The sequence below is a fragment of the Carassius gibelio genome, chromosome A2 (assembly GCF_023724105.1).
Source record: "Carassius gibelio isolate Cgi1373 ecotype wild population from Czech Republic chromosome A2, carGib1.2-hapl.c, whole genome shotgun sequence".
NCBI classification, from domain to species: Eukaryota; Metazoa; Chordata; class Actinopteri; order Cypriniformes; family Cyprinidae; genus Carassius; species Carassius gibelio.
Genome location: NC_068372.1, coordinates 15,786,938 through 15,811,946, shown reverse-complemented (window position 1 = coordinate 15,811,946; position 25,009 = coordinate 15,786,938). Strand labels below are relative to the sequence as shown.

At 38.3% G+C, this 25,009-nt stretch overlaps 3 protein-coding genes across 3 annotated transcripts in view; 2 read left to right on the top strand and 1 right to left on the bottom strand.

Moving 5' to 3' along the window:
- rreb1b (ras responsive element binding protein 1b) overlaps window positions 1-12,907 on the top strand; it is a 28,979-nt gene extending 16,072 nt beyond the window's left edge. Inside the window, exons 4-13 of the mRNA XM_052615731.1 lie at window positions 27-232; window positions 2,053-2,142; window positions 2,310-2,473; window positions 5,548-5,689; window positions 5,781-5,923; window positions 5,993-6,182; window positions 6,262-8,851; window positions 9,372-9,542; window positions 9,667-10,407; window positions 10,529-12,907. Coding sequence (XP_052471691.1) covers window positions 27-232; window positions 2,053-2,142; window positions 2,310-2,473; window positions 5,548-5,689; window positions 5,781-5,923; window positions 5,993-6,182; window positions 6,262-8,851; window positions 9,372-9,542; window positions 9,667-10,407; window positions 10,529-10,929 — 4,838 coding nt within the window. The 3' untranslated portion in view covers window positions 10,930-12,907. The remainder of the gene's footprint in view (window positions 1-26; window positions 233-2,052; window positions 2,143-2,309; window positions 2,474-5,547; window positions 5,690-5,780; window positions 5,924-5,992; window positions 6,183-6,261; window positions 8,852-9,371; window positions 9,543-9,666; window positions 10,408-10,528) is intronic.
- Window positions 12,908-13,158: 251 nt separating this feature from the next.
- Window positions 13,159-18,399, top strand: riok1 (RIO kinase 1 (yeast)). Its single transcript, XM_052615733.1, has 17 exons — window positions 13,159-13,385; window positions 13,675-13,882; window positions 14,063-14,153; window positions 14,267-14,336; window positions 14,672-14,714; window positions 14,815-14,907; window positions 15,282-15,394; window positions 15,489-15,569; window positions 15,661-15,747; window positions 15,898-16,035; window positions 16,163-16,266; window positions 16,347-16,453; window positions 16,580-16,645; window positions 17,373-17,489; window positions 17,575-17,628; window positions 17,882-18,016; window positions 18,101-18,399. The coding sequence occupies exons 1-17, from the start codon at window positions 13,336-13,338 to the stop codon at window positions 18,209-18,211; spliced, it is 1,668 nt and encodes a 555-aa protein (XP_052471693.1). The 5' UTR covers window positions 13,159-13,335; the 3' UTR covers window positions 18,212-18,399.
- Window positions 18,400-18,405: 6 nt separating this feature from the next.
- LOC128028162 (LIM zinc-binding domain-containing Nebulette) lies at window positions 18,406-24,757 on the bottom strand. The gene is made up of 7 exons (XM_052615744.1): window positions 24,026-24,757; window positions 23,806-23,900; window positions 23,525-23,609; window positions 22,461-22,568; window positions 21,942-22,119; window positions 21,666-21,784; window positions 18,406-21,542 (listed from the first exon to the last, which is right to left on the bottom strand). Exons 1-7 carry the CDS (start codon window positions 24,092-24,094, stop codon window positions 21,366-21,368), a joined length of 831 nt encoding a protein of 276 aa, XP_052471704.1. The 5' UTR covers window positions 24,095-24,757; the 3' UTR covers window positions 18,406-21,365.
- Window positions 24,758-25,009: the final 252 nt, after the last annotated feature.

Here is a 25,009-nt window from a genome sequence, read left to right as displayed (position 1 = left end):
TTAACTCTCTTTCATTTGATTTACAGAAGCAGACTATGATGGAACGGACAAACCAGAAGATGAAGAAGAAGGTGGAGTTGGAACAGAAGAGGAGCTGTCCTCCATCAACTCAATGATGAGCACTGTGATGAATGTGGGCCAGATCAATGGAGTCGATTCTGAGCCCACTAAAATATCTCCCAGAAATACCGCCAAATCGCCTTCCGTCAATCGTACTGGGAGAAGAAATCAGGTATAGCAACAGCTAGTATTTGGTAAATCAGTCGTGAGTGAAAGCTGGCGTAATTGCTGTAATTCTCATTCCAGTAATGTCAGCTGCAGTACGTACAGCTGTAGTAGAATGCAGAGGTGGAGTTGTCAGTGAAGTCCCTTGAAAGCTAGTCAGTCACTTGGCAGCCATATTGGCGTCTCATCGATTTGAATTGGGAAAGACCAAGACTGTGTCCAAAACACATACTCTCTGATTATGTGCTTCTTTTGAATCAATAATTACTTCATGACGAAAAAAAGTATGTTCTATATAGCATGTATGTGTGTAGTATGACTGGACGTACTACATCTGGCATGTTGTCAGTGGCAGTCTTGTCACTTCACTGACATTTACAGATCCTCTCCTGTGGCCTCATGGGATAGTAAAGTTTATATTAGATGTGCACTTCACAATCTCAGCAGAAATAGGACATCCAGGTACTTCTTTCCTACTGTTTTATAAATACTGTGAATTCAGACACGCTACCCTTTCATATGTTGTTTTTTGCCTAATAAATAGTAGGGAAGTATGCAATTTCAGACACAGCCCAAATCACTCGAATATTAGGTTTTCAAATTAGCAAAACAAATCGCAAATCTTGCTTGTCTGGCTTTTTTAGGGATGCCCCCCTTATGAAACAAAAATATATTGCAGTATATTGGAAAATATCATGTAATATATTAGGCATATATTCTTATATATATTTATTTTTTCCAATATATTGCAATATATTGAAAGCGGCAATCATTTGTATATTTTGCAATATATTATATATGTATCATCAATATATTATTAAATGTATTCAAATATATAACACATTAGAAAATAAAAAGGGAAAATAATATATTACAATATATCACAATATATTTTAAGAAATATATTGGTAAATATATTTTCCTTTCGTAAGGGTCCAAAATTAATATTTTTCAGGCTGGTCCAGCTAATACGCATGCACGTTCTAGAGTAGACAAACACATGATTGGCTATAATAAGGTGACGCTTTCATTTTTATACACGCCATATATAGTCTTATGCTTGAACTTATTTTTCTTCCAGTGGTCCGTCTCGACTCTCTCATACTGTCTCTGGTGGTCAGTCAGATTGGCAGTTACATAAGCTCAGTTAAATGAGTGGCAACAAATGGTCTTTGCGCTTTCTCAATCCCCCCTTTGTGAGAGCCGATGCTTGTCTTATGCCTTCAATTAAAGTGTGGGATTTGACTGAAACACTTCTCTGTGGAGAAAACAGGTGTTTCTGTCCCCCAGCCCCCTCCGGGATCCCGCCCTACAGCCCTAACTGCATTTCTATACGCTGAGAGTGACACTGCGCCGCTGCTCGACTGCAGAAGCTCTTACCCGCTGAATTAGTGATGCTCTTCCTCAGCCAGTGCTGCTGTCGTCTGGAGAAACAGATGGAGAGGCCACTTGTTACTCCATGTGCCGCGAGCCCACAACCGCTCCTGCGGCTCTAACACACACTATCTTCATCGGGCAGGGCACATCCTGCATCTGTTTTACCTATTGTGTTTATCTCTCACTGGGGTTTTGGAGTCATGGGGAGCCACATGTGTTGAGGAGCCATATTTTTGTGTTTTCAGGATCTGTAACTCTCATTAGGTGCAATAGTTAAACACATGAATTAGTTTAGTTGCTATTAATTTGTACAGCGCTCTGTACAGGCGACAACTTGGGTATGATTGTACTGTTAAATGCCTGTTGAAATCTAGTCAAATGTATATAAAATGATTTAATGATTTCATAGTAAACTATGTAATCTGTGTCTTGTCTTTGTGTCTGCTACAGGAAGTCAAAGACGAACGCTCAAGCTTCATTTGCCCCTTGTGTAACAAAAACTGCATGACACAGCACCAGCTCACCATGCATATCAGACAGGTGCACACTCTCTCTTACAAAAACATACCAGAGCATCCCTATATGTACACCTGTTACTAAACCAAAACCATTCGTCTTAAAATCATCCGATCAGAATTGTACTGAAACTGAAGATGTATTATACTCATTTCTTAATGTATGAGTATATTGCTCTTTTCTTCCTCCAGCATAACACAGATAGTGGGGGCACTGACCACTCCTGCAGTATCTGTGGGAAGGCTTTGAGCTCGGCCAGCTCTCTGGACCGCCACATGCTGGTTCACAGTGGAGAGAGGCCTTACAAGTGTGTGAGATGTGGTCAGACTTTCACTACCAATGGGAACATGCACAGGTAAATGCTCAGACAGGGTTTTTAAAACTGTACACGTTTAACTTCTATGTAAGTGTAGGCTAGCCTTTTTCACTGGCTCGCAATAGAGTATCCCATTTCCTGTTTAGCTGCATGGATTATTTTCATTAATATATCCCTAAAATGAGGCTGAATTTAAGAAAACGATTTTGACCTATCCCTCAGTTTTCATTTGTTTTAAATCAAAAACATTGGTTACAGAAACGCCTTCAACGGAAATAAGTTTAAAAGACAAAATGTGAAGCTTTTATTTTTGTTAGCAAACATTAATGAATTATAATACATTTGATAGTGTTTATAATTGAATCATCCATTTTGATGTGGAGGCACTTTTATACTCTATATAAATAGTGCTTTTCTGGTATTTTGATCATTGTGTTGATGAAAAGCGAATAATTAATTAAATTATACAAATGTACCATTTTAATAAATAAAACACTATAAAAAAAGATGAAATATTTAGTTTGCATGCTTATCATGTGATCATTAACCAACCTGAGAGAACCTTTAACATACAAATGCAAATGTTAAATTATTGAAATATTTACTTGTATTAACTTTAAAATCTTAAGGTGATACATCAAGTAAATATTCCAGGTCAGACGGGAATCCCTGATGCAGGGGGGAAAAAATTATATATCCAAGCATTATAATAATACCAAAGTGTTAAACTGTGTGACCTGAAGAGATAATTGTAACAAAACATTGCTGTATGCAAAGGTTGCAGGCTGCATTAATAGAAGTAGCTGTAGGTTTGTGGAGGAGGTACAGTGGGAGGGATGAAGGAATGTCTGCATGTGATGTGAGAGGCCTGGTTCTCAAGGATGGCTTATATTGATGGCTGGTGGCTTCCTTCTTTCTTCCATGTCACCTAAATTTAGAAAGATTGTTCTGTGTCCATGCTTTCTTTTCATGTGTCTTTGTTGTCGAGGGTTTGATGTGTGATTCTTTTTGTTTGTGTTGATGGGATGTGCATAGAGGGCTTCCTTGTGCAGTTGAGACATGCAGGCATTCCAGATGGGGGTGGAAGAAGTTTGTGTGTGTGAGTGAGTTAGGGAGGGAGGGAGAAAAGGCAGGGGGCAGGGAGAGGGGTGCTGAACATGTTTTTTGGAGGGCACATTATGAGTAATTTTTAACCTTATCCTGTCATATATTACATAACTCAACAAAAACAACTTTGCTTGGCATAATGTTAAGTCATGCATCTGAGTTTTTCACACACTGCCCTCTGGCAATATAGATGAAAAACTGCAGAAGGAAACATTTAGTCAATGCAAACACAAAACCACAATATGATTAAGTGGCATGTGACAAGACATCGCAAGAACTGGAATTATGGTTGCGTGATAACATAATTATGCTGATACTTATTTAGTCTGTACGTTATCAAGGTTTTATTTTATTTTATTTTTTTTGCGGTGGTCAAAGACATGAGATGGAAAAGGATTCAGGCTGTCGGGGTTGGGTCCACATGTGGGTGACCATCACTCTTTCTCTATGCTATTAATAACTTTGACTGCAGAATGTAAAACAAGATTCTTACCACTGGGTCTGCTGACATTTATCCTCCCTTTACGGTTCCATACACTCAGTGCACGACCATTAACTCTACACACCACAATGCAAACACATTAATTGGAAAATGTGCACACCGTATACAGACGCTCAACCATTTTCAGTGAAACACAGCTGCACATAAGCATCAGGGGCCTTGTATCTGGTTGAACCTGAAAGGTGGGTTTGTTTCTGTGAAAGTGTAGGAGGGTGAGGGGTGCACACGTTCCAGCATGTCATAATGCGACTCCCAGCACATTGCTTCCATACATTACCTCTGACCTCTGCTGGCCATATTATTGCATTTTCTCCCACCTAGGTGGTCCCTCTGTAGTTTGCTTTAATTATTAAAGTATTTCAGTGGTCCTGGTGTCATCACATCAAGATGAAAACAGACAACGTTTTACATGGATGAGGGCAAAGACTTAAATGAACACTGACTGTTGTAACAGTTATTTTACTGGGTTACGATTAAAACAGCTGATTTTCAATTTAAAATTTAATATATTGATCTATACGATATGGTTGCAATAATGAAAATTGGACTCTGGATTTAACATTACTATAATGTGAATTGAACTTAATTAAGATAATCATGATTAATCGCACCAAACATTAGAGTTTTTAAAAATACTTTTATATTACAATCATTTCACATTCAATCTTCAAATTAATTAATGTAGAAACCATTTCAATATTTGTTTAATGGCATCTTTTTTATGACTTAGGGTGAGAATAACTGATACCAGTACTACTGATGTCTCTATGAAATAGTTTTTTTCCCATAATATTTAACCATAGACTATAGCAATTACATTTTTATGTTTATTAGACTTTTAAAAAACTTCCTATTTAAGTGAACTTAAAACAATCTTGAATCTGGTGTGTTAGATGAGTGTTTTGAAAACCACTGCATTCCAGAGATATGTTCTTTAATGTTACTCATATATAACAAATATTTGCATATATGCTCCATTTTAAGGCAGCTTTAATTGCCTTTTTGGTAACTTCATGACTACATAACTACAGCACTGCATACTCGTAGTTTCATTTGTGCTTTTAATATAAAATGATACAGGACACAGCGCACTGCTGCATAAGAGCATAGTATAACAGCTGACAGCAGGACAGAAATTTTATTTTTACTGACATATGGCCTTACAACATCTCATCTGACCACAGTTCACTGTTGTTCTAATGAAGCTTCTTGTCACCTGTACCTTTTCTGCACTCGTTTGACTAACGCCTGGCACTGAGGTGAAGTTTGAATGCGCGTTATATACAGTATCTAATATTTTTTAATGCAATAAACAGAAAAGAGCATCACTAATTGATTTTCTCAAACACCTCAAATGCAGTTTACAATACAGTAATCGCAAATTAAGTCAGTAAGGAGCGCCTATGGATGTTGGATAATGAAGCATTTTAATTTCTCTTGTTATTTATTGTTTTGTTTATTAAACAGAACATGGTCTGAAATTATTTGTTATGTATTTCTGCAGGCACATGAAAATTCATGAAAAAGATGCAAACAGTATTCCTATATCCAGTTCTTCCCAACTAATCAACCGTCGACGACCCTCTAAGAGGAAGTCTTATGTAGAGGATGATGTGGAGCAGGCTGAGGAGCCACCAGTTAAAAAGGTTTTTCAGTGAAAACAAGTTTAAATAACTTTTGGAATTTATTGTGCCTGTACTTCTGAAGTTATATGCCAACAAACTGTCTTCTCTTTAGACAATGTTGATCCAAAAGTCTGGAGAGGATGATTCTGTTAAAAGTGAAGAAGAGATCCTTCACTGTCCCATCTGCTTTAAGACATTCAACTGTAAATATGATCTGGAAACACACATGGACACACATCCTGACACTACACTCAGGTAGGCTCAGGACATTGTATTATTGTATGTATTATATATACGGTTTCTGACTGTTTCTTTTAATCCTAGGTGTAGCATTTGTTGCATTACCTTTCGCACGCACCGCGGTCTTCTGCGTCATAACACTGCCATTCATAAGCAGCTTCCCACTGACCCCTCCGGACGACCCTTTATTCAGAATAACCCCTCTATCCCTCTGGGGTTTGGTGACCTGGCTTTCATTGACTTCAGCTGTCAAAAATTTCCTCATATTGCACAGGTAAAGACATTACATAGGAAAGAATTACATTATTTATTTTATGGATGATGACAGAAAATAATTTGTTTCATTTATTCAGGTCTGGTGTGAGACTAATTTGCGCAGATGCTGTAGCAAGTTCCACAAATTTGTGTGTGAGGACTGCAACAAGGCCTTCCCTATTCAGCAGTCTCTGGATCTCCACAAATCCTCACACAAAAGTAGCACAGACCCCTGCATTGAACCTCAGGAACATAACGCAGATGGTGTTATGGATGCTCCCAAAGTTAACTCCAATTCCACGGATTCCCAGGAGGTCAATGAACTGGTATCACATGTTGATAATACCAGTTCAGATGGGAAAAATGGTTTTATGGAGTGCCTGGGTCTCCAACACTCCTCCTTGCTCAAGCCAGAGAAATCAGAAGAGCAAATTCAACAGGAAATTTTAGACAGCATTCGCTACATTCATATTGAGACACCTTCAACAAATCTACCTCAAGAAAGTAGCAGCAATCCTGGCAACTCGATTTTGGAACCTGTCTCTCTTCAAGCCGTGAACAATAATACCGCCCTCGGTGTCCTGTCTCTACAGCCGCTCCATGGTGTCTTCAGCGGTGGTATGTTTGTCCCAATAAGTGGTCAAGCTGCAGTGGAGCTGGCAGACATTGAACAAATCCTTAAGCTTGCAGCCTCTGTGCCACCTCAGATGTCTTTGTCCTTGGTTGCCAAAGGTCTGGGCAGTCCTCTACAAGTGGACCCCAAACAGATTGCTTCTCTGAAGCAAAAGCCCTTAATAACTCCTCGATCCAGCATGGGTGCCTCCACACCCCCTCCGCCCATCATGAATGCCCAACAGGCCTCATCGGGCAACATCAGTCCTAGCCTTCCACCCCAAACAGATCAACAAGTGAGAACTGCCAGACAGTCATCAGCCTCCTCTTCGTCCTCAACCTCGTCCTCTCCTACCAACTGGGAGACTACTCAACTGGGGCAAGATGTCATAGGAAACACGATTATCTCATATGAAACTGGAAAGCAAGAGGAGTTTGACGGCAAAGAGAAGGAATCGAGAATTTTGTGCAAGAAGACAATCAAGACTGAGTTCCCTTGTCGGTTCTGCAAAGAAGTTTTTTCATTCTTGGGTGGCCTCCAGGCTCATATGCGTCACCATCTGGGAGCGTCACCGTACCAATGCACCATTTGTAGCTATGCCGCTCCTGACAAAGCGACGCTGATTCGACATCTCAGAACACATAGCGGTGAGCGGCCATACGTCTGCCGCCTCTGTCACTACCCTTTCACTGTGAAGGCCAACTGTGAGCGTCATTTGCGCAAGAAACATATGAAGAACACACGCAAAGACATAGAGAAAAACATCGAATATGTAACCACCTCCTCTAGTGTAAGTGGTGTAATTGGAGAGGGTACACTAGACCTCATTGATCCCGCCGGTGCCGGTAACGCATCTTGTCGATTTTGTGGGCAGGACCTTAAGAATTACAGAGCACTTCAGATTCACCTGCGAACGCACAATGGATGTCAGCGGAAGCCATTCGAGTGTAAGCAATGTGGGGCGGCGTTTCTCGCTAAAAGGAACTGTATTCACCATTTGCTAAAGCACCATCCAGATGTTCCAGAAAGAGAAATTGAAGAACACATCAAAAGTCTTGTACCGGTTGGAGGTGAGGCCACCACTCAAGCCAACCCTCCAACCTCAAATGGGCTGGTTAACGGCACCATTCCTCAGAATGTAGGTCCTTTCTCTGGACCTATTGAGGACCAGGACCAGCCTTTAGATTTCTCTAGCAAATCTCAAAAAACGATTGCCTCAAATGTTAAACTTGAAGGAACAGCATCTCCTCTGTTTAATGACTGCTCTATGGAGCCCATTGATCTCTCAATACCTAAGGATCCTGAGAAGAAGAGAATGGTGAAAGAACTGCCTCAGAGCATGTCTCTGAATCATCAAGATATCAAGAAAGAACAGACCCAGGAAAAGACCCCTGGTCTTCTTGCAGCTCTCCCAGTCTCCATTTCAAGCCTGACCACTGCTCTGCCCAGTGACCTTAATAAGCCTTTTACTCGCTTAAAGCCATTGCTACCCAAACCATCTTCGGTGTCCAGTACTGAAATGGCACCACTGGCCTCCATTGCTCAGATAATCTCATCTGTCTCAGCTACTCCAGTGCTGATCGAAACAGGAATAGATGGCAAACACAGCGTTAGCACAATGGATTTTAATACACTAAGTGAGAAGAAGGGTCCCTTAGGCACAACCAAACTGGATACCATTCAAAATGGCTCTTCTGATAACTCAAAAAAGAGAGGCAAAAAGAGACCATTTCAGGAGGAGATCTGTGATCCGAGAACACCAGCAGGCTTTGGCATCGACCTGGAGTCAAGTGGCGAGTTTCCCAGTGTGGAGAAAATGCTAGCTACCACAGACTCAAATAAATTCAGCCCCTACTTACAGCCCAGTCAGATGGAGCCAATGAAGGAGGAGAAAGAGATGCAGACTGTCAATGAGGAGGCAAAAGAGGGACGAGAGGATAAGCCAAAGAAACCTTCACAGAACAAAGGAAAAAAGAATGCTTATTCGAATTCAGTGCAGAAAATGACCTGCCCATACTGCCCACGTCTGTTCCCTTGGGCCAGCTCACTGCAAAGGCATATGTTAACACACACAGGTGAGACACTGTTTACAGTTCATAAATTATGCTGTAAAGCACTTTGCTTACTCTGTCCTACAATACAGTGAGCTACATACAATTCTTAGGAGAGTGGAGGTTACAGAATGTGTTAAAAGTTTTACTGAATTTAATTTGTCAGCCATTTAGCTGGAAGTGTTCTTCAACCGTTTCAGACTCTATATAAATCTTAGAAAATCCTCACAGTAAGGCAGAAAGAGTTGAACAAACATGGTAAGCTTTGAAATTCATTCACTGTCTGTTTCCGTTTAGTCTGCTGAAAATTCAGCTAAGCCATCACAGGAATAAAATACATTTTAAAATATATAAAACTCAAAAAACGGTTATTTAAAGTTCATAGTATTATTGTTTTTACTGTTTGTTTGTTTTTTTTAATCGAGTGGATGCAGCGATTACGAGAGATTACGTATATATAAACTTTTTTGATCCAATGTATTTGAGTCAATAATGTTTTGTTTCTCTCTTCAGGGTGTTACAGTTTTGTGCATTGATTTCACAGGTCAGAAGCCATACCCTTGTCCTCAGTGTGAGTCATTCTTCTCCACCAAGTCAAACTGTGAGCGCCACCTGCTCCGCAAACATGGGATGTCTAATCGGACTCTTCAAAACAGTGGATCTCGACCCAGAACTAAGACTGACGAAGGATCCCAAGGAAGCACTGGCACTATTGGTCAGTACCATTACCTTATATATTATTTTGTAGCACTAATGGTCTCGCATATTCTGTATGAAATAAGATCAGTTAACATTTTTATCCAAATGGTTTGATTAACAAGCTTTTCTTGTCTTGGCAGAGAGTGTATCTGACACTGAACCTCCTGTAGCCAGAGACATCATGGATCTGAGCTCTGTCAACCCCAAACAAGAGGACGGAGCTTCATCTCCGGAACAAGCACCAGAACAAACAGGACAATCAGCCACTGAACAAACAGACAGCAGCTCAGACTCAAACCAAGCACGGCCAGCTGAGGGAAGCCCCGGGACAGTAGAAAATAACGATGATGACTCTCAAAGCAATAACAGTCTTGATATAAACCTCGCCAAGACGCTTGTAGACTTCAAGCTTTCTGGAGTGGAGCAGCACCAGCCTAAATCAACCGCTGAACCGGTTTCTCCACCAGATGAGTTCCCCCACACCTGTGCGACCTGCAAGAAGACCTTTCGCCATGCAGCCACTCTCAACCGGCACCAGAAAACTCACATTCAGGAGGTCCAGCCAGAGGATGGAGGCAAAAAGGGAAGACGCCAACCTGCTCCTCAAAACCCAGTCGCAGCTCCCAGAAAGGAGATGGAGCAGGACGCAAAGTTAGATGATGATGAAAAGGACGAGAACAGCAGCTGTGTGGAAAGTGGTGTTGATGAGGAGGAGAAGGAGAGGGAGGAGATGAGTGATGATGAAGAAGAGCTCAGGGCTTTGGAAGAGGAGGGCGACCCGGCGGGAGGCAAAACCGACAAAAGGAAGAAGATCTGTGCTGTGTGCAGCAAACGTTTTTGGAGCCTGCAAGACCTGACCAGACACATGCGCTCACATACCGGTAAGATCAGGAGCCTTTTACTGTTGTTATTTACTATCCATAATCCATAATTTATCAAATATACCTACCAATTAAAACAAATATGAAGTTGATGCATCTAAAATGAACCTTTTTGTTGTAGGTGAGCGACCTTATAAGTGCCAAACCTGTCATCGCACCTTCACCCTGAAGCACAGTCTGGTGAGGCATCAACGCGTCCACCAGAAACCCACGGATGAGGCAGAAATGAATGAAGAAATGGATGGAGGTAAAGAAATTCTGGAGGGGAAAGAGGTCAGGTGTTCATCTGAAAGTCAAAGTGAATTAACAGCTCCAATGCAGAGTGAGAATGAATGTGAAGCAGCAGGAGCTCCCCAAGAAGAAGAGAGCGAAGGACACATGGAGGACATTAAGGAGCAGCAGCACCCTGAAGATACATCCGTGGAGATGGAATCTGCTGAAGAACCTGACAAAGAGCCTCAGTCAGATGGGGCTGAACAGGAGGAGCATCAAACGCTAGCTGCCTCAGTAGAGGCCCAATGAGGCTGTGACCCAGAACAAGCAAAAATCAGTGTCCATAGCTGTAATGCAGCTCAGGAAGTGATGGAGACACCTGATCAGAGAAGAGAAAATTCACTGTGTTGATTTTGTGCCATAGCTTATCAAACTTCCACAAACACTAGGAGTTACAAAGCCTGGCTTTTGCCGATATGTGTCTTATACAGTACGCATGACTGGAGAACAGTTTCTGAAGCACAGCGATTCTTCTCTTGATGCCTTAATGCTTTCCTTCTAAAGATCTGGATCAGCACATAATTGGACAGTAGCAATTTTAATCCTATTTATATGATTTTTAATGAATCATATAAAGCCTTTATATCAATATAATTGGAAACATTTGTATGATGAACAGAAGATTTATATATCAGCATTAAATTGTATTATTCTTAAGTCAGTTTCTGTATGTTTTTAGTATCTGTATGGAGTTGTTTGGTTTCTTTTTCTTTCTTTTTTTTTTTGTCTTATGGAATTGAAGAGCTGAAGTGCCTAAATCATTTTCATTATCAAGATTGGCTGAATACATTTTGGATAAATTTGCTGTTTAGCTCTTGTCATTTTTATTTTGGGTGATCAACGGCCGATCAGTTTATTGGCAATATTTGCCTGTCCTTTGTATATTTTCCTCCATCTTTGAGCCTCGTTGACAAATGATGCAGACAGTATAAATGGCTGGAAAGCTTGAATCAGCGACTCTGCTGGCGTAGTGTGAAGTATCATATTATAAGGCCTGTGTATCAGAGAGAAACCAGTGCTTCTGAGAGTCGCACGGTATGTATTTAATGTCCGTGTGATTCCAAGTACAATTTGTGTATCTTTAAAGTGTGATTTGTGTTTGCCTCCTTGGTTTTGTGTTTGTACTGGAAATCTCCCGAGGATTGATTTCAACACTGGTGTTCAGGCTAAACCAACCCCCCCCGTAAGATATCAGTTAGAAAAGTATCTAAAAAGGCATCTAAAAATGATCCCCCATACTGGTTCATGTAGAAAGGATTTCAGTCTTCCATGTAACAAAACAATACAGAAATCAAACAGTTTTACACTAGTAGTTGCAATTGAGTGACTTGGATAACCCCTGAAGCCCAACACAACACTTATTTTGAGAGTCCTCTCAGTGGCAAAATGTTTGCTTGTTTGATTCATTTTGAAAGCTGTGAGTCTTTGTTGAAACACATTTTCTTTGTGTGTGTGTGTGTGTGATGTTTGTTCTTGTAAATTTGTTCAAGTGTGAGTGGGTGTGCACAGGTATATGGATAGAAAACACTGAACATTTTATGCAGGTATTTATTGATCAGTCTAAAGCATGTGGTTGTTTGTTTGAAAAGGCATGCAGAATCCAATTTCTGCAGCGAGGAGAATCAAAAAAGATGAATGTTGAATTTTGAGAGTGTGAGGTTCTGTATGTTTTCAGATTCTTTGTACATGCTTTAGATGATTATATTTTTTGTGTCTTTTTGTTTGTCATCTAATGAAACCTTCAACCAATTCAGCTATCCATTCAGTTTGAGAGCATTGAACCATAGAGTATAATTTGAGGGGTGTGACAGTATAATTATAAAAAAAAAATAGTGATTTTGCATGTAAATCTAATTTGGATTTCTCAGTTTTTCTCTTTCTCAGGGGTTTTCAAAATCAGCATCTTTCTGTGTAATCTGTCTGATGTACACAGTTCAAATTCTCTTCACTACACTACATTTAAGATCATTTGACTGAATTTGCTCAGAATATGTTTAGGCTAAATTGTACCAAAACTTTTCTGCAGAAATCGGTATTGTAATTTATTCTGATATCATAATCAGTGACCATGTTTGTCAGATGGATTGCAAATATTTGTCAGATCAGTTTAGATGTAGACAACTCACTGATTTTTGCTTTTTTTTTTTTTTTTTACACCTTGCTGTTCAAACCTGTAAAGTGAATAAAACATCCAATCAATAAATGTACACTAAGAGTGAGAAAATAAGTTGTATTTTTTGTCTATGTTTTTGTCTCAATAAAACCTTTTTGGAAAGTATTAACATTAATATTATATTATTATAGTATTTATATTTAATATTATTATTACACCAGAGCATAAATAAAGAACTATAATTACCCCAGTTAAATCTTAAATCTGTCCACGTTTGATATCAGCAGTATATCTTTATGAAGTAAAAAAAAAAAGTAATGGATGATTAGCCTTCTAGTAACGAGTTCGCTCTTTTGAGCCTTCGCAGGACTCTTACCCACGTTGCCGGAAGTAAGAAGTCACTGGGGTGCGTGCGCCGTGCTGTTGGAATGGAAACGTGTTTTGATGGTGTTTGGTCAGGTCATTCTCTCTTTTTTTGTTGACATATATTTTAAGGATTCCAACATTTTTTTTTTTTTTACATTTAAAATTCGAGCAACGAGATGTATCAGGTTGTGGAAGGGCAGTTTGATGACGCAGAGGAGACGCGAAGGTATGATAAACAACAATATACTTGTATACACACCAAAATTGTGTGTGTAACGTTACCAGCCACTGGTCTATATTAGAGAACAAACACACATAGATGAGTGATATGTATCCTGTATGGTAGCCGTATGTTTATTATGACAGGATAGGTTTCATATCTTCATAGAGGCAAATTGGAATTATTGTGACTCATTTGATTAATTATACCAGCAAATAAAAATAATAATAATAATAATACATTTTGGGTAACAAAAGCTAAATGTGTTGTTTACACCATGTGTGGTATTTGACAGTGAGTCTGAACTCAATCACGTCCCTGACAAGCCCTCTATGGAGAAGCGACTCCATGAAGTCACTTTACAGACCTCCGAAAATGAGGAGGACTATGATGATGAAGATTATGAGGATGAGGAAGATGACGATGAATGGGACTGGAATGTATCAGGAGGAGGAGACTTCACAAAACGCTACACTGCAATGAGGGCTGGGAATAATCCTCAGGTATTTATTATGGAGGATCAGTTCTATAGTCGTTTCTTGTGTGTTTTTGTATAATGATTGTTTCTTAAGAAAATGTTTATATATATATATATATATATATATATATATATATATATATATATATATATATATTCAATGATATTGTTTATGTTGCCATTGATATTGTTTTTTTTTCACCAGGCTAATCGTCAAAATTCTAATAATAAGTCGTTAAAAATGTCCACTCCATCAGACAAGGTCCTGAGGAAATTTGAAAACAAAATAAACCTCGGTAAGCTTATTATTAATAAATCAAAAATTATATTGAGAAAATGAGCTAAAAGCTTTCCTTTTTCTGATTTAAAAAGTTGTGCTTTTTCTTATTTAAGTCTCTATGTTTGACAGATAGACTGAGCTATGCTGATTCAGTGATCAATAAAGTCACTGTGATGCAAAAGCAGAGGGAATCAGACACGTATGCTATCTTATTTTACTTTATACTATAATAGTATTTGACAGTAGTTTGAACTAGATTTTATTTGTATATATTTTTTAGTTTTAGCTTTAGTAATTTTATTATGTGCTTTTGTTGTTTTTATTAGTGTTCTTTTATATTTATATTTAGCTTTTTATTTTTTATTTAATTTTAGTAATTAAATTCGTCTATTCATCATGTTTATATTTTATTTCAGCTTTTAAATGAACAAAAAGTATTGTTAGTTAGTTAGTAAAAAAATGTTTAGTTACAGACATGATTTCCGTTCAAGTTGAACTCTTTTCATCTTAAAACCGCATTCACTTTTTTTGCAGTTTTCGAGTAAAGGACAAATCAGACAGAGCTACTGTTGAACAGGTGTGTTGTTTGCTCAAGATTTGTTTGTGACTATTTCACTTAAGCTCCAGTGTTGTAGTTGATGCATTGTTCAGTGGGATATTTTAATGTGACTGTGCAGGTTTTGGACCCCCGTACTCGTATGATTCTGTTTAAAATGCTCAGCAGAGGCGTCTTTTCAGAGATCAATGGCTGTATCAGCACAGGCAAAGAGGCAAGATTATTTTAGTGTCATTGATCTATTTATGGGTTTTAGTTCATTTATTCTTTGTTATTTTAGCACTTGAAGTTGAAAATGAGAAAATTTCATTTATTATTTTTTAAATGTATTTATAATTTATTACATTTATTTTTTTAATGTTTTATTATAAAAAAGTTGTAACGTTTGTATAAATTAACTTTTTTCACAAATATTTTAGTTAACTAGTATAACCCTGGTTTGTCGGGTTGAATAGAATACTATTTTCAATTGCTATGTTTTTGGTACACTTGAGATCTTGTTTATATCAGTCATTTTACTATGAACTAATATTGCTTTTTTTTTTTCTTTGGCAATTTCTTTTTTATCTCCTGCATTTTGTACCACAGGCAAATGTCTACCATGCAACTACTGCAAAAGGAGAAAGTAGAGCCATCAAAATATACAAAACATCAATTCTATTATTCAAAGACAGAGATAAATATGTCAGCGGGGAATTCAGGTAAGACAGATGTCTTTGTTCAGGCATTTTGTCCTATTTAGTCTTATTGATGGGTGTCATTAAACAGCAAATTTCTATGTCCAATCAAATTTAGGTTCCGCCATGGCTATTGCAAGGGCAATCCCAGGAAAATGGTGCGCACTTGGGCTGAGAAGGAAATGAGAAACTTGATCAGGTGAATGTTATTAGGATTATTACTACTATTTTTTTTCATAAACATATTTTATTACGGTTTTTGTCTCTAATGCAGATCCATTTTTCTCCAGACTACAGACTGCACAGATTCCATGTCCAGAGCCCATCATGTTGCGGAGTCACGTCCTTGTCATGAGCTTCATTGGTCGAGATGACATGTACGTGGGCATTTACCTTTTTACCATTTACACATGCACCTATACATCTCAGCGACTGATCAAAACATGGCAGTGTTTCAGAGTTCTCAACACATTCCTAAATGACAATCCAGACTCATGATCTTTTGATCTTATTGGTGTATTCCCCAGGCCCGCCCCTCTGCTGAAGAACGCCGTCCTGTCCGAATCCAAATCCCGGGAACTCTATCTACAGATCATCCAGGATATGAGAATAATGTACAATGAAGCTCGCCTGGTCCATGCTGACCTCAGCGAGTTCAATATCCTGTAAGCGGACTTTCTGTTTTGTACACAAGGCTTTTAAGCATCAGTTAATGGTTGTTGATGTTCAGTTGTTCTGTGATCAGTGGAAAGTGTAGAAAAACATTAAGCACTGCTGTGTTCTGGTGTGCAGGTATCATAACGGAGGTGCTTATATTATTGACGTCTCTCAGTCCGTTGAGCACGATCACCCACATGCTTTAGAGTTTCTTCGCAAAGATTGCAGCAATGTCAATGGTAATGTGCAGCCGTGAATAGGATAAGATATTAATATTCATGTCAACAAATATTTTAATTAATTTGTTTGGTTCTCTCAGACTTTTTCCAGAAGCATGATGTTGCTGTTATGACTGTCCGTGAGCTGTTTGAGTTCATCACGGACCCCTCCATCACAAGTGACAACATCAGTGAGTACCTGGACAAGGTCAGTGAGTTGCAGTGATCTTATCAACAGGCTTTTTGTGCATTCTGACAAGCTTGATATGATTGGGTATATAAATTTATTGCAGTGTTGTTGTGGTTGTTTTTAGTGTTTGTGGTTTACCTGCAGGCAATGGAGATCGCATCTGAAAGAACTGCAGAGGAAAGATCCAATCAGGACAAAGTTGATGAGGAGGTGCACTCATTTTGAACATTTCTCAATATTTGCATCCCTGTTCAGAATACCAGCGTTTACACTTTAGTTAAAATTTTAAATAGTATTTTGCAGTCCTGAAAAAGTAATGGAAATGACATCGAATGTCAAATGTCATTGAATGTCAATGTTAAATTTGATAGTTTTTTTCTTTTTGGTTTTGCCCTGCTTTAAAATAGTTCAAATAGTCATATATTGCTCTTTGTGAACACTTCTGTAGAGTAAAAGCCAGTGTTGTTGTTATTGACTAAATCTAAAGCTATTAGAAATCATTTTTCATGAATTGAAATAAGGCTGAAATAAAGTATAAGTATTAGATGGAAAACTAGAACTTCACAAATTGAACCTAGAAAAAAAACAAAAACTTGAAATGTTGGCAACTATCTTGGCGACTAACCAAAGTTGAAGTACTAAAACTAAAAAATAAAGCTAATTACAAGTATTGATAAATACTATAATAGTACATAAATAATACTAAAATAACACTGGTAAACACTTGCTAATATTGTAATACTAAAATAAATATATAAACCCTTAATATACCAGTTTGTCCGTTTATAGTCATTGTAGAGACATTTGTACACTCTGTTTTTTGTATTTTATTTCAAGAAATCATACAAGTAGATAATTTTTTTTTAAACCCCATATATAGTACAGAAATCTGAAAAGTCATCGTTGTGGGTGTTTGTGTGGATCTGTCTCAAAACAGGTGTTTAAGAAAGCCTACATTCCACGCACACTTAATGAAGTCACTCATTATGAGAGGGATGTGGACTCAATGTTGAAGAAAAAGGAGGAGGCTTCGGAGGACACAAGTTCTGACAATGTACGTCTCACTGCCTTAAATCAGAAATACTGAACCAATGCTCCGAGAGCTATTAGGTTGAAATGATCTGTTTTTTTCAATACAGATCCTCTACCAGACAGTGACAGGCCTCAGGAAGGACCTTTCTGGTGTGCAAATGGTGAGGAGAATGCTGTTTTTGTTTTTAAGACGACCATTTGGTGCATTAATGATTAAGCGTTGGGTTTTAAGACACCTTATGTGGTCAAGACTTGTTTTTGCTTTAAATGCGTACACTAGGTCTCTTTGGAATTGTCTTTGCCTGCTCGGCATGTGGGAGGATTAAGGCAGAGAATATAAATAACAGTCATCGCCAAACTCAAGCATAGTGACTGAGAAGTCAGATTTAAAATGCTGTTGCTGTTATTTGACAGGTACCCTCGATACTGGAAGACTCAACCAAGGATAATAGTTCAAGCTCTGAGGGAGAGGAGGAGGATGAAGATGATGAGGAGAAGTCAGAAGGGGAGGGTGACAGCCACCCTGAGGAAACACAAATTGACAGAAAGGTACCTAATGGGGAACTGAAAATGGTGCCACACATGAATTGTGTCCGTGGATTGTGAGAATAAGTTGGTATTTCTGTCTTTCAGGAAAGAAAGAAATTGGTTAAAGAAGCTCAGAGGGAGAAAAGAAAAAAGAAAATGCCAAAGCACGTAAAAAAGCGAAAGGAGAAGGTTGCCCAAATGAAGAAAGGAAAATGAATCTGGTTCAGATTATAGCAGAGATGCTACATGATGAGTGATGGCTCCAGTACTGAAGCTGAGAATTGTTGATTAAATGTCAGTCCCTTAACAATTATAAATACCTGATATCAGCATCATGTGTAAATGTTTTTGAAATGTTTATTAAGAAGTATTTTTAATAAACGTAATTTTTTTTTCTCGTCAAATTGCTAGAATGGTGACAGTGGGTAAGATACGTCATGTTTTAATGCAGTTTTGGTTGTAGTGGAACATTTCATTTACATTGTGCAGAACGGTTTACACATTCATGTTTTACAAGGCAACATGCTGTTAAAAAATAATGCTCTCTTTCATATTAAGTGGTAAAATCCTCTTGACAATCCTCTATACATTTTATACATTTAACATTTATTTCAAAGTAAATACCATGTTGGTACAAAATTATTACATCAACATACACTACCTTTCCAAAGTCTGGGTCGCAAGAGATTTTGAAGTTTTTGAAAGAAGCCTCTTTTGCTCACCAAGGCTGCATTTATTTGATAAAAATTACAGTGAAAAGCATTTAAAATAACTTTTCTATTTGAATATTTTAAAATGTAATATTCCGGTGATGTAAAGCTGAATTTTATTTTTTATTTACAATGTTGAAAACGGTTGTGCTGGTGTGAAGGGTTTTTTATTTTATTTTTAGGACTTTTTTTATGTATAGAAATTTTAAAAAGATCAAGACAGAAATGTTTTACAGCAATGTACAGTATTGTTCAAAATAATAGCAGTACAATGTGACTAACCAGAATAATCAAGGTTTTTCATATATTCTTTTATTGCTACGTGGCAAACAAGTTACCAGTAGGTTCAGTAGATTCTCAGAAAACAAACAAGACCCAGCATTCATGATATGCACGCTTTTAAGGCTGTGCAATTGGGCAATTAGTTGAATTAGTTGAAAGGGGTGTGTTCAAAAAAATAGCAGTGTGGCATTCAATCACTGAGGTCATCAATTTTGTGAAGAAACAGGTGTGAATCAGGTGGCCCCTATTTAAGGATGAAGCCAACACTTGTTGAACATGCATTTGAAAGCTGAGGAAAATGGGTCGTTCAAGACATTGTTCAGAAGAACAGCGTACTTTGATTAAAAAGTTGATTAGAGAGGGGAAAACCTATAAAGAGGTGCAAAAAATGATAGGCTGTTCAGCTAAAATGATCTCCAATGCCTTAAAATGGAGAGCAAAACCAGAGAGACGTGGAAGAAAACGGAAGACAACCATCAAAATGGATAGAAGAATAACCAGAATGGCAAAGGCTCAGCCAATGATCACCTCCAGGATGATCAAAGACAGTCTGGAGTTACCTGTAAGTACTGTGACAGTTAGAAGACGTCTGTGTGAAGCTAATCTATTTTCAAGAATCCCCCGCAAAGTCCCTTTGTTAAAAAAAAGGCATGTGCAGAAGAGGTTACAATTTGCCAAAGAACACATCAACTGGCCTAAAGAGAAATGGAGGAACATTTTGTGGACTGATGAGAGTAAAATTGTTCTTTTTGGGTCCAAGGGCCACAGGCAGTTTGTGAGACGACCCCCAAACTCTGAATTCAAGCCACAGTACACAGTGAAGACAGTGAAGCATGGAGGTGCAAGCATCATGATATGGGCATGTTTCTCCTACTATGGTGTTGGGCCTATTTATCGCATACCAGGGATCATGGATCAGTTTGCATATGTTAAAATACTTGAAGAGGTCATGTTGCCCTATGCTGAAGAGGACATGCCCTTGAAATGGTTGTTTCAACAAGACAATGACCCAAAACACACTAGTAAACGGGCAAAGTCTTGGTTCCAAACCAACAAAATTAATGTTATGGAGTGGCCAGCCCAATCTCCAGACCTTAATCCAATTGAGAACTTGTGGGGTGATATCAAAAATGCTGTTTCTGAAGCAAAACCAAGAAATGTGAATGAATTGTGGAATGTTGTTAAAGAATCATGGAGTGGAATAACAGCTGAGAGGTGCCACAAGTTGGTTGACTCCATGCCACACAGATGTCAAGCAGTTTTAAAAAACTGTGGTCATACAACTAAATATTAGTTTAGTGATTCACAGGATTGCTAAATCCCAGAAAAAAAAAAATGTTTGTACAAAATAGTTTTGAGTTTGTTCAGTCAAAGGTAGACACTGCTATTTTTTTGAACACACCCCTTTCAACTAATTGCCCAATTGCACAGCCTTAAGAGCGTGCATATCATGAATGCTGGGTCTTGTTTGTTTTCTGACAATCTACTGAACCTACTGGTAACTTGTTTGCCACGTAGCAATAAAAAATATACTAAAAACCTTGATTATTCTGGTTAGTCACATTGTACTGCTATTATTTTGAACAATACTGTATATGTCTTTACTGTCACTTTTCATCAAATTAATTCCTCCTTGCTGAATAAAAGTAATCATTAAAAAATAAATAATAATAAAGCTTACAGACAACAAACTTGAACAGTAGAGTACATACACTTACACTGGACGTTCAGAATAACAAAATAAGAAATAAAACATAAACAGTGGAACAATTTTCACTATTAAAATAGAGCTGTACCTCTGACCAATTAAAATTATGCCATAAATTACTCAGTGGCGAGATAAAAACAAAACAGTGGTAACTAATTAGAAGTAGAAAACGAGGATATGAAAAAAAATTTGGGAGTATTTCGATATAAACCAAAAAGGAGACTGGTTTCATTTTGCTCCTGTTAACAAACATTGGTTTTCACGAAACTCATCGGCGCATGCGCACCACTGACCTCATACATCATTCCCCTGGAACTGCTTCTGGTTTACAAAAGAGAGAAAAAGCTAGATCAAAGTGATCATTACGTTTTGAATATGGTTGTTTTTCTTACAAAAACGCATCTGTTCGTCACATGCGAGACACTTTTTTTTTTTTTTTTAATGGATGTGATTTTTATTAAACTTCTCATGAACCGATGGAGTGCAACACCCGCTGAGTGACATCAAACAGCTTAAAATATTGATTAATAACTGACTGGATTCGTATGAAAAAAGAAATTCACATACACCTAGGATGACTTCAAGGGAAGTAATGTATGGGCTAATTTTCTTTTTTGGGTGAACTAACCCTTTAATGACAATTCAAATATGTGGTTCAGTAAAAGAACAGCTAGCGAACGCCCTCTACATAGTTAGCAGGCAGCATACCAGACTTTCCCGTCCGCTGCACCGTTCCATACATCCAGCCTTCATCAATGGGCTGCACATTCTGTATGATGTCACCATCCCGGAATGACACCTCATCGTAATCCTGCGCTGTGTAGTCATACAGGGCCCTGTACACCGTCTGATGACCATGTTTTTATGCATTAAAAGTAAGTATTTTACATTAATGAATACATTTTATTCAAAAAGAAACATGAAGCAGGGTATAGACGCTACATATTATTGCAGGAAAATGAGAACTCACCAAGCCCATGTGTTGTGACCTCAGCTGCACTGACCTCAGTGAATGCATGCTGGTCTGATGCATGTAGCTGTGCCCCCGGCTGTGGCCGCTGGGATAGTATGCACCAGGGAGAACAGGTGCTAAAACAACAATAAAGATGATCTCAGTCTCCAATAGTAATATTTTTCTTACAGTAGTAGTATTGATATTTTGATTCAGGTTTTAAACTTGTTTTTTTTTTTTTTACTTTTTTAGGGTGCATCACCAGGTTTGAGCATCTTGCGTTAGAGAACTTACCCACAATGACGCCAGGTCTTCGATCCATCTCCATGATGTACTGATGGACACCTTTGTGTGTGCTGTTCCGTACCGTCTCATGGTTAGGTGTCATCTGATCCCGTACCAGGTACGACCCACGGGTCCCCTGAGTGACCCCATGCAAACCTGACACCTCAAAATCCTTATGATACTTTGCCTGCAAGAATGGAGATGGCATCCGTTTCATGCAAATCTACATGTTAGTGTTATGTTTACACAAATGCTCCAGGTTTGGGGTCAGAGATTTATCGGCAAATCAGCATATTAAAATGATTTCTGAAGAATCATGTGATACTGAAGAGTGGAGTAATGATGCTGAAAATTCAGCTTTGCATCCCAGGAATAAATTTAAAATACAAAACAATTATTGTTACACTGTAATATTGTAATAATATTTAACAATATAATTTTTTCACTGTATTTTTTGATCAAATAAATCCAGGATCGGTCAGTTTTTTCCATTTGGCTAAATTAGTTTTTCTGCATTTTCCAGCATACATTACTGATCTGATCCTGGGCCTTCCTCAGTCTCTGTAGCTCTGGAGTGTCCAAGACAAATTTGAGCCCCCGACCCTTGCTCTGTTCAAAATCCTTCCTGTACTTGACCTGTAGAACAAGAAAACCATTTTACCAGGGAGTTGGTATGGCGTTCTGAGAAATTTTAAGTGTGTTCCTATGCGGTTGTTAGAGAGTTCAGGATGGTTGCTTCTTCTGACAATTTTAAAACTAGTCAAGATTTGAGCTTTTTTTTTTTTTTTTTTAACCCCTGACAACAAAATATGAGCAATATTAAATGCAGCAGATTAGATCATACGAAATACGATATGGGATATCACTATAAAAAACATGCACGATTTGGTTATCGTGGGCAATTCAGAAATTATTTATTACAAATTATAATTTTTTTTAATGCATTTTAAGAATACGGTCCCCATGAACTTATTAAAATGAACAACACCACTGTATGCTGCATCAATGAAGCGTGCGCACATTGTTTTTAAATGTTCAGTTCTTTATTTTCTTATAAGAAAAACTTTTTTGCAACATTTCAATATCGTGAAAAAACAGTGTACTGTCATAAAAGCTTCAGCAATTATCACAATATTGCAATTTTATACCGTCACATGGCTACAAGCAGACTGATTGGTAATGTGGAATTGTGTGTATGCATGTAGCCTACACAAAATCTATTTTCACAGCTTGGCGACCGATCTTTCAGAAAGAAATGGCTAGATTTCCTTTCATAATGCCAGGATTAGGGCATAGTGTGGAATTGGCAGGATCCTTTGGGCTGCCAGGTGGAGAACCTGAAGGGATCGGCCAGGGCACCACGGAGAGGACAGCTGCCCTGCTTTTCTCTGTGCTGACCTCAGAGTATCACACCCAGTCCCTCGCTGGCAACACAAACACTCACGCGGCTGTAAGCCATTGTCTCCTCCCTTTGAAATGTCTCAATAGCAACAAATATCAGTACCCTACCCTACTTATACCCCCTTTAGATTTAGAAAAGCATTTTCACAATCATGTGATTTACAGAGTACATGGTGAACAAGTGATCGTACCTGACTTTGGAGCTCACTTTGCTGTCTCAGCCGCAGGTTCTCAGGGGTGTCTGTCACAATTGTAAAGGTCTGTTTTGGATAGTGCCTTTTTGGAGAAAGAAAGTGAATCATTTTGTGCTTTTGGTCCCTACCATATTTACATTCTATCAAATAAATACAATTCAGGTTACTGGTAATCATTTATTCTATGTTTAACATTTCCCATATAACAACAAATTACCAATGTAGCCTATATGAACGTGCAATTGATTCATAAAGTAGTATTTTTGGCATTATCATACGCGTTGCAGTAGGGCTTCTTCTCATATCCCTTGTAGTTGTTCATGTTGAGGGTCATTTTACACACCTCACAATGGAAGCATCCTTTGTGCCAATACTGTCAAATATAGAGAGATGCAAACTGCACATAAAGCTCAATCCATGAGCGATATCTGTTAAATAACGTTATACACAAGCATGTATACATTTGTAGTTACAAGCGTCGGAAGTAAGAAAATATACCTTGTCCAGGCAGTTCACTTTCTCTGTTGCGTAGACGATTTTCCCACAGCGCGCGCAATGAGGATTCATTTTTAAGCTTTTGCGATGGTCACGGGAAAAAGCATAACTTCCCCAGTTACTCCGATAATCCACCAACTTCTTGTAAAATATCTCAGACGTGTGAGACTTGCTCGAGCATGTGATGAGTTTATGTCGCAGGGCTTTTAAATGCGCGTGGCTCGCGAGTGTTTATGAGCGTGCTGCTGGTCTCGCAGTGAGGGAGCGGAGCAAAGATGCGTGAGATTTCAACAAACATCACCCACTGAGACTGTTGGAGCAGCAATCAAACACGGACCGCGGGGAGGATTTGGCTATTCTGTACATGCACAATGAGCCAAAAAGAGCAAAACAAATTGGTTTAAATTAAGAGTCAGGCTTTGTAAGGTGTGACACGTTTTAGATTTAATTTAATATCATCTTTATGGTATTTTGTTATCGATCTTGACAAATGGTTTGCTTGATTCTTGTAATGTATTTTGGATTCGTTTTGTGCGTTGTTTAGTTTCTCTCAACACATCAGACATAGACTAAAGAGTCACGAATAACATCGCATCTCGGTCATTTATATGATGTAGCGGTGTTTGAGGATCGATGGCATCATAATGCCTAAAGAGGGCAGTAGAACACCGAAAGATGCGCCTCTGAGAAAACGTCTTTACATTCTGAAAGTAAATGGCTCATGATTAAGAAGACAATTGACTATATCTTTCTATCTAGTAAGTATATAAAAGATATATGCCATGGTATAGCCTAAAAACGTAAGTCAAAAAGTGCTTTGCCAACTTTAATAATGGGGACAATCACTAGCGCAGTTCATTAAATATTCTGTAGGCTGAATTTTGATTAAATGTGGTCTTCCTAACATTTTTGTCAAAGGCCTTGAGCTTTATCTGCATAAAATACAAGCTTTCCCGGAAAAGATAACAAGCATAGAAGAGGTTTTAG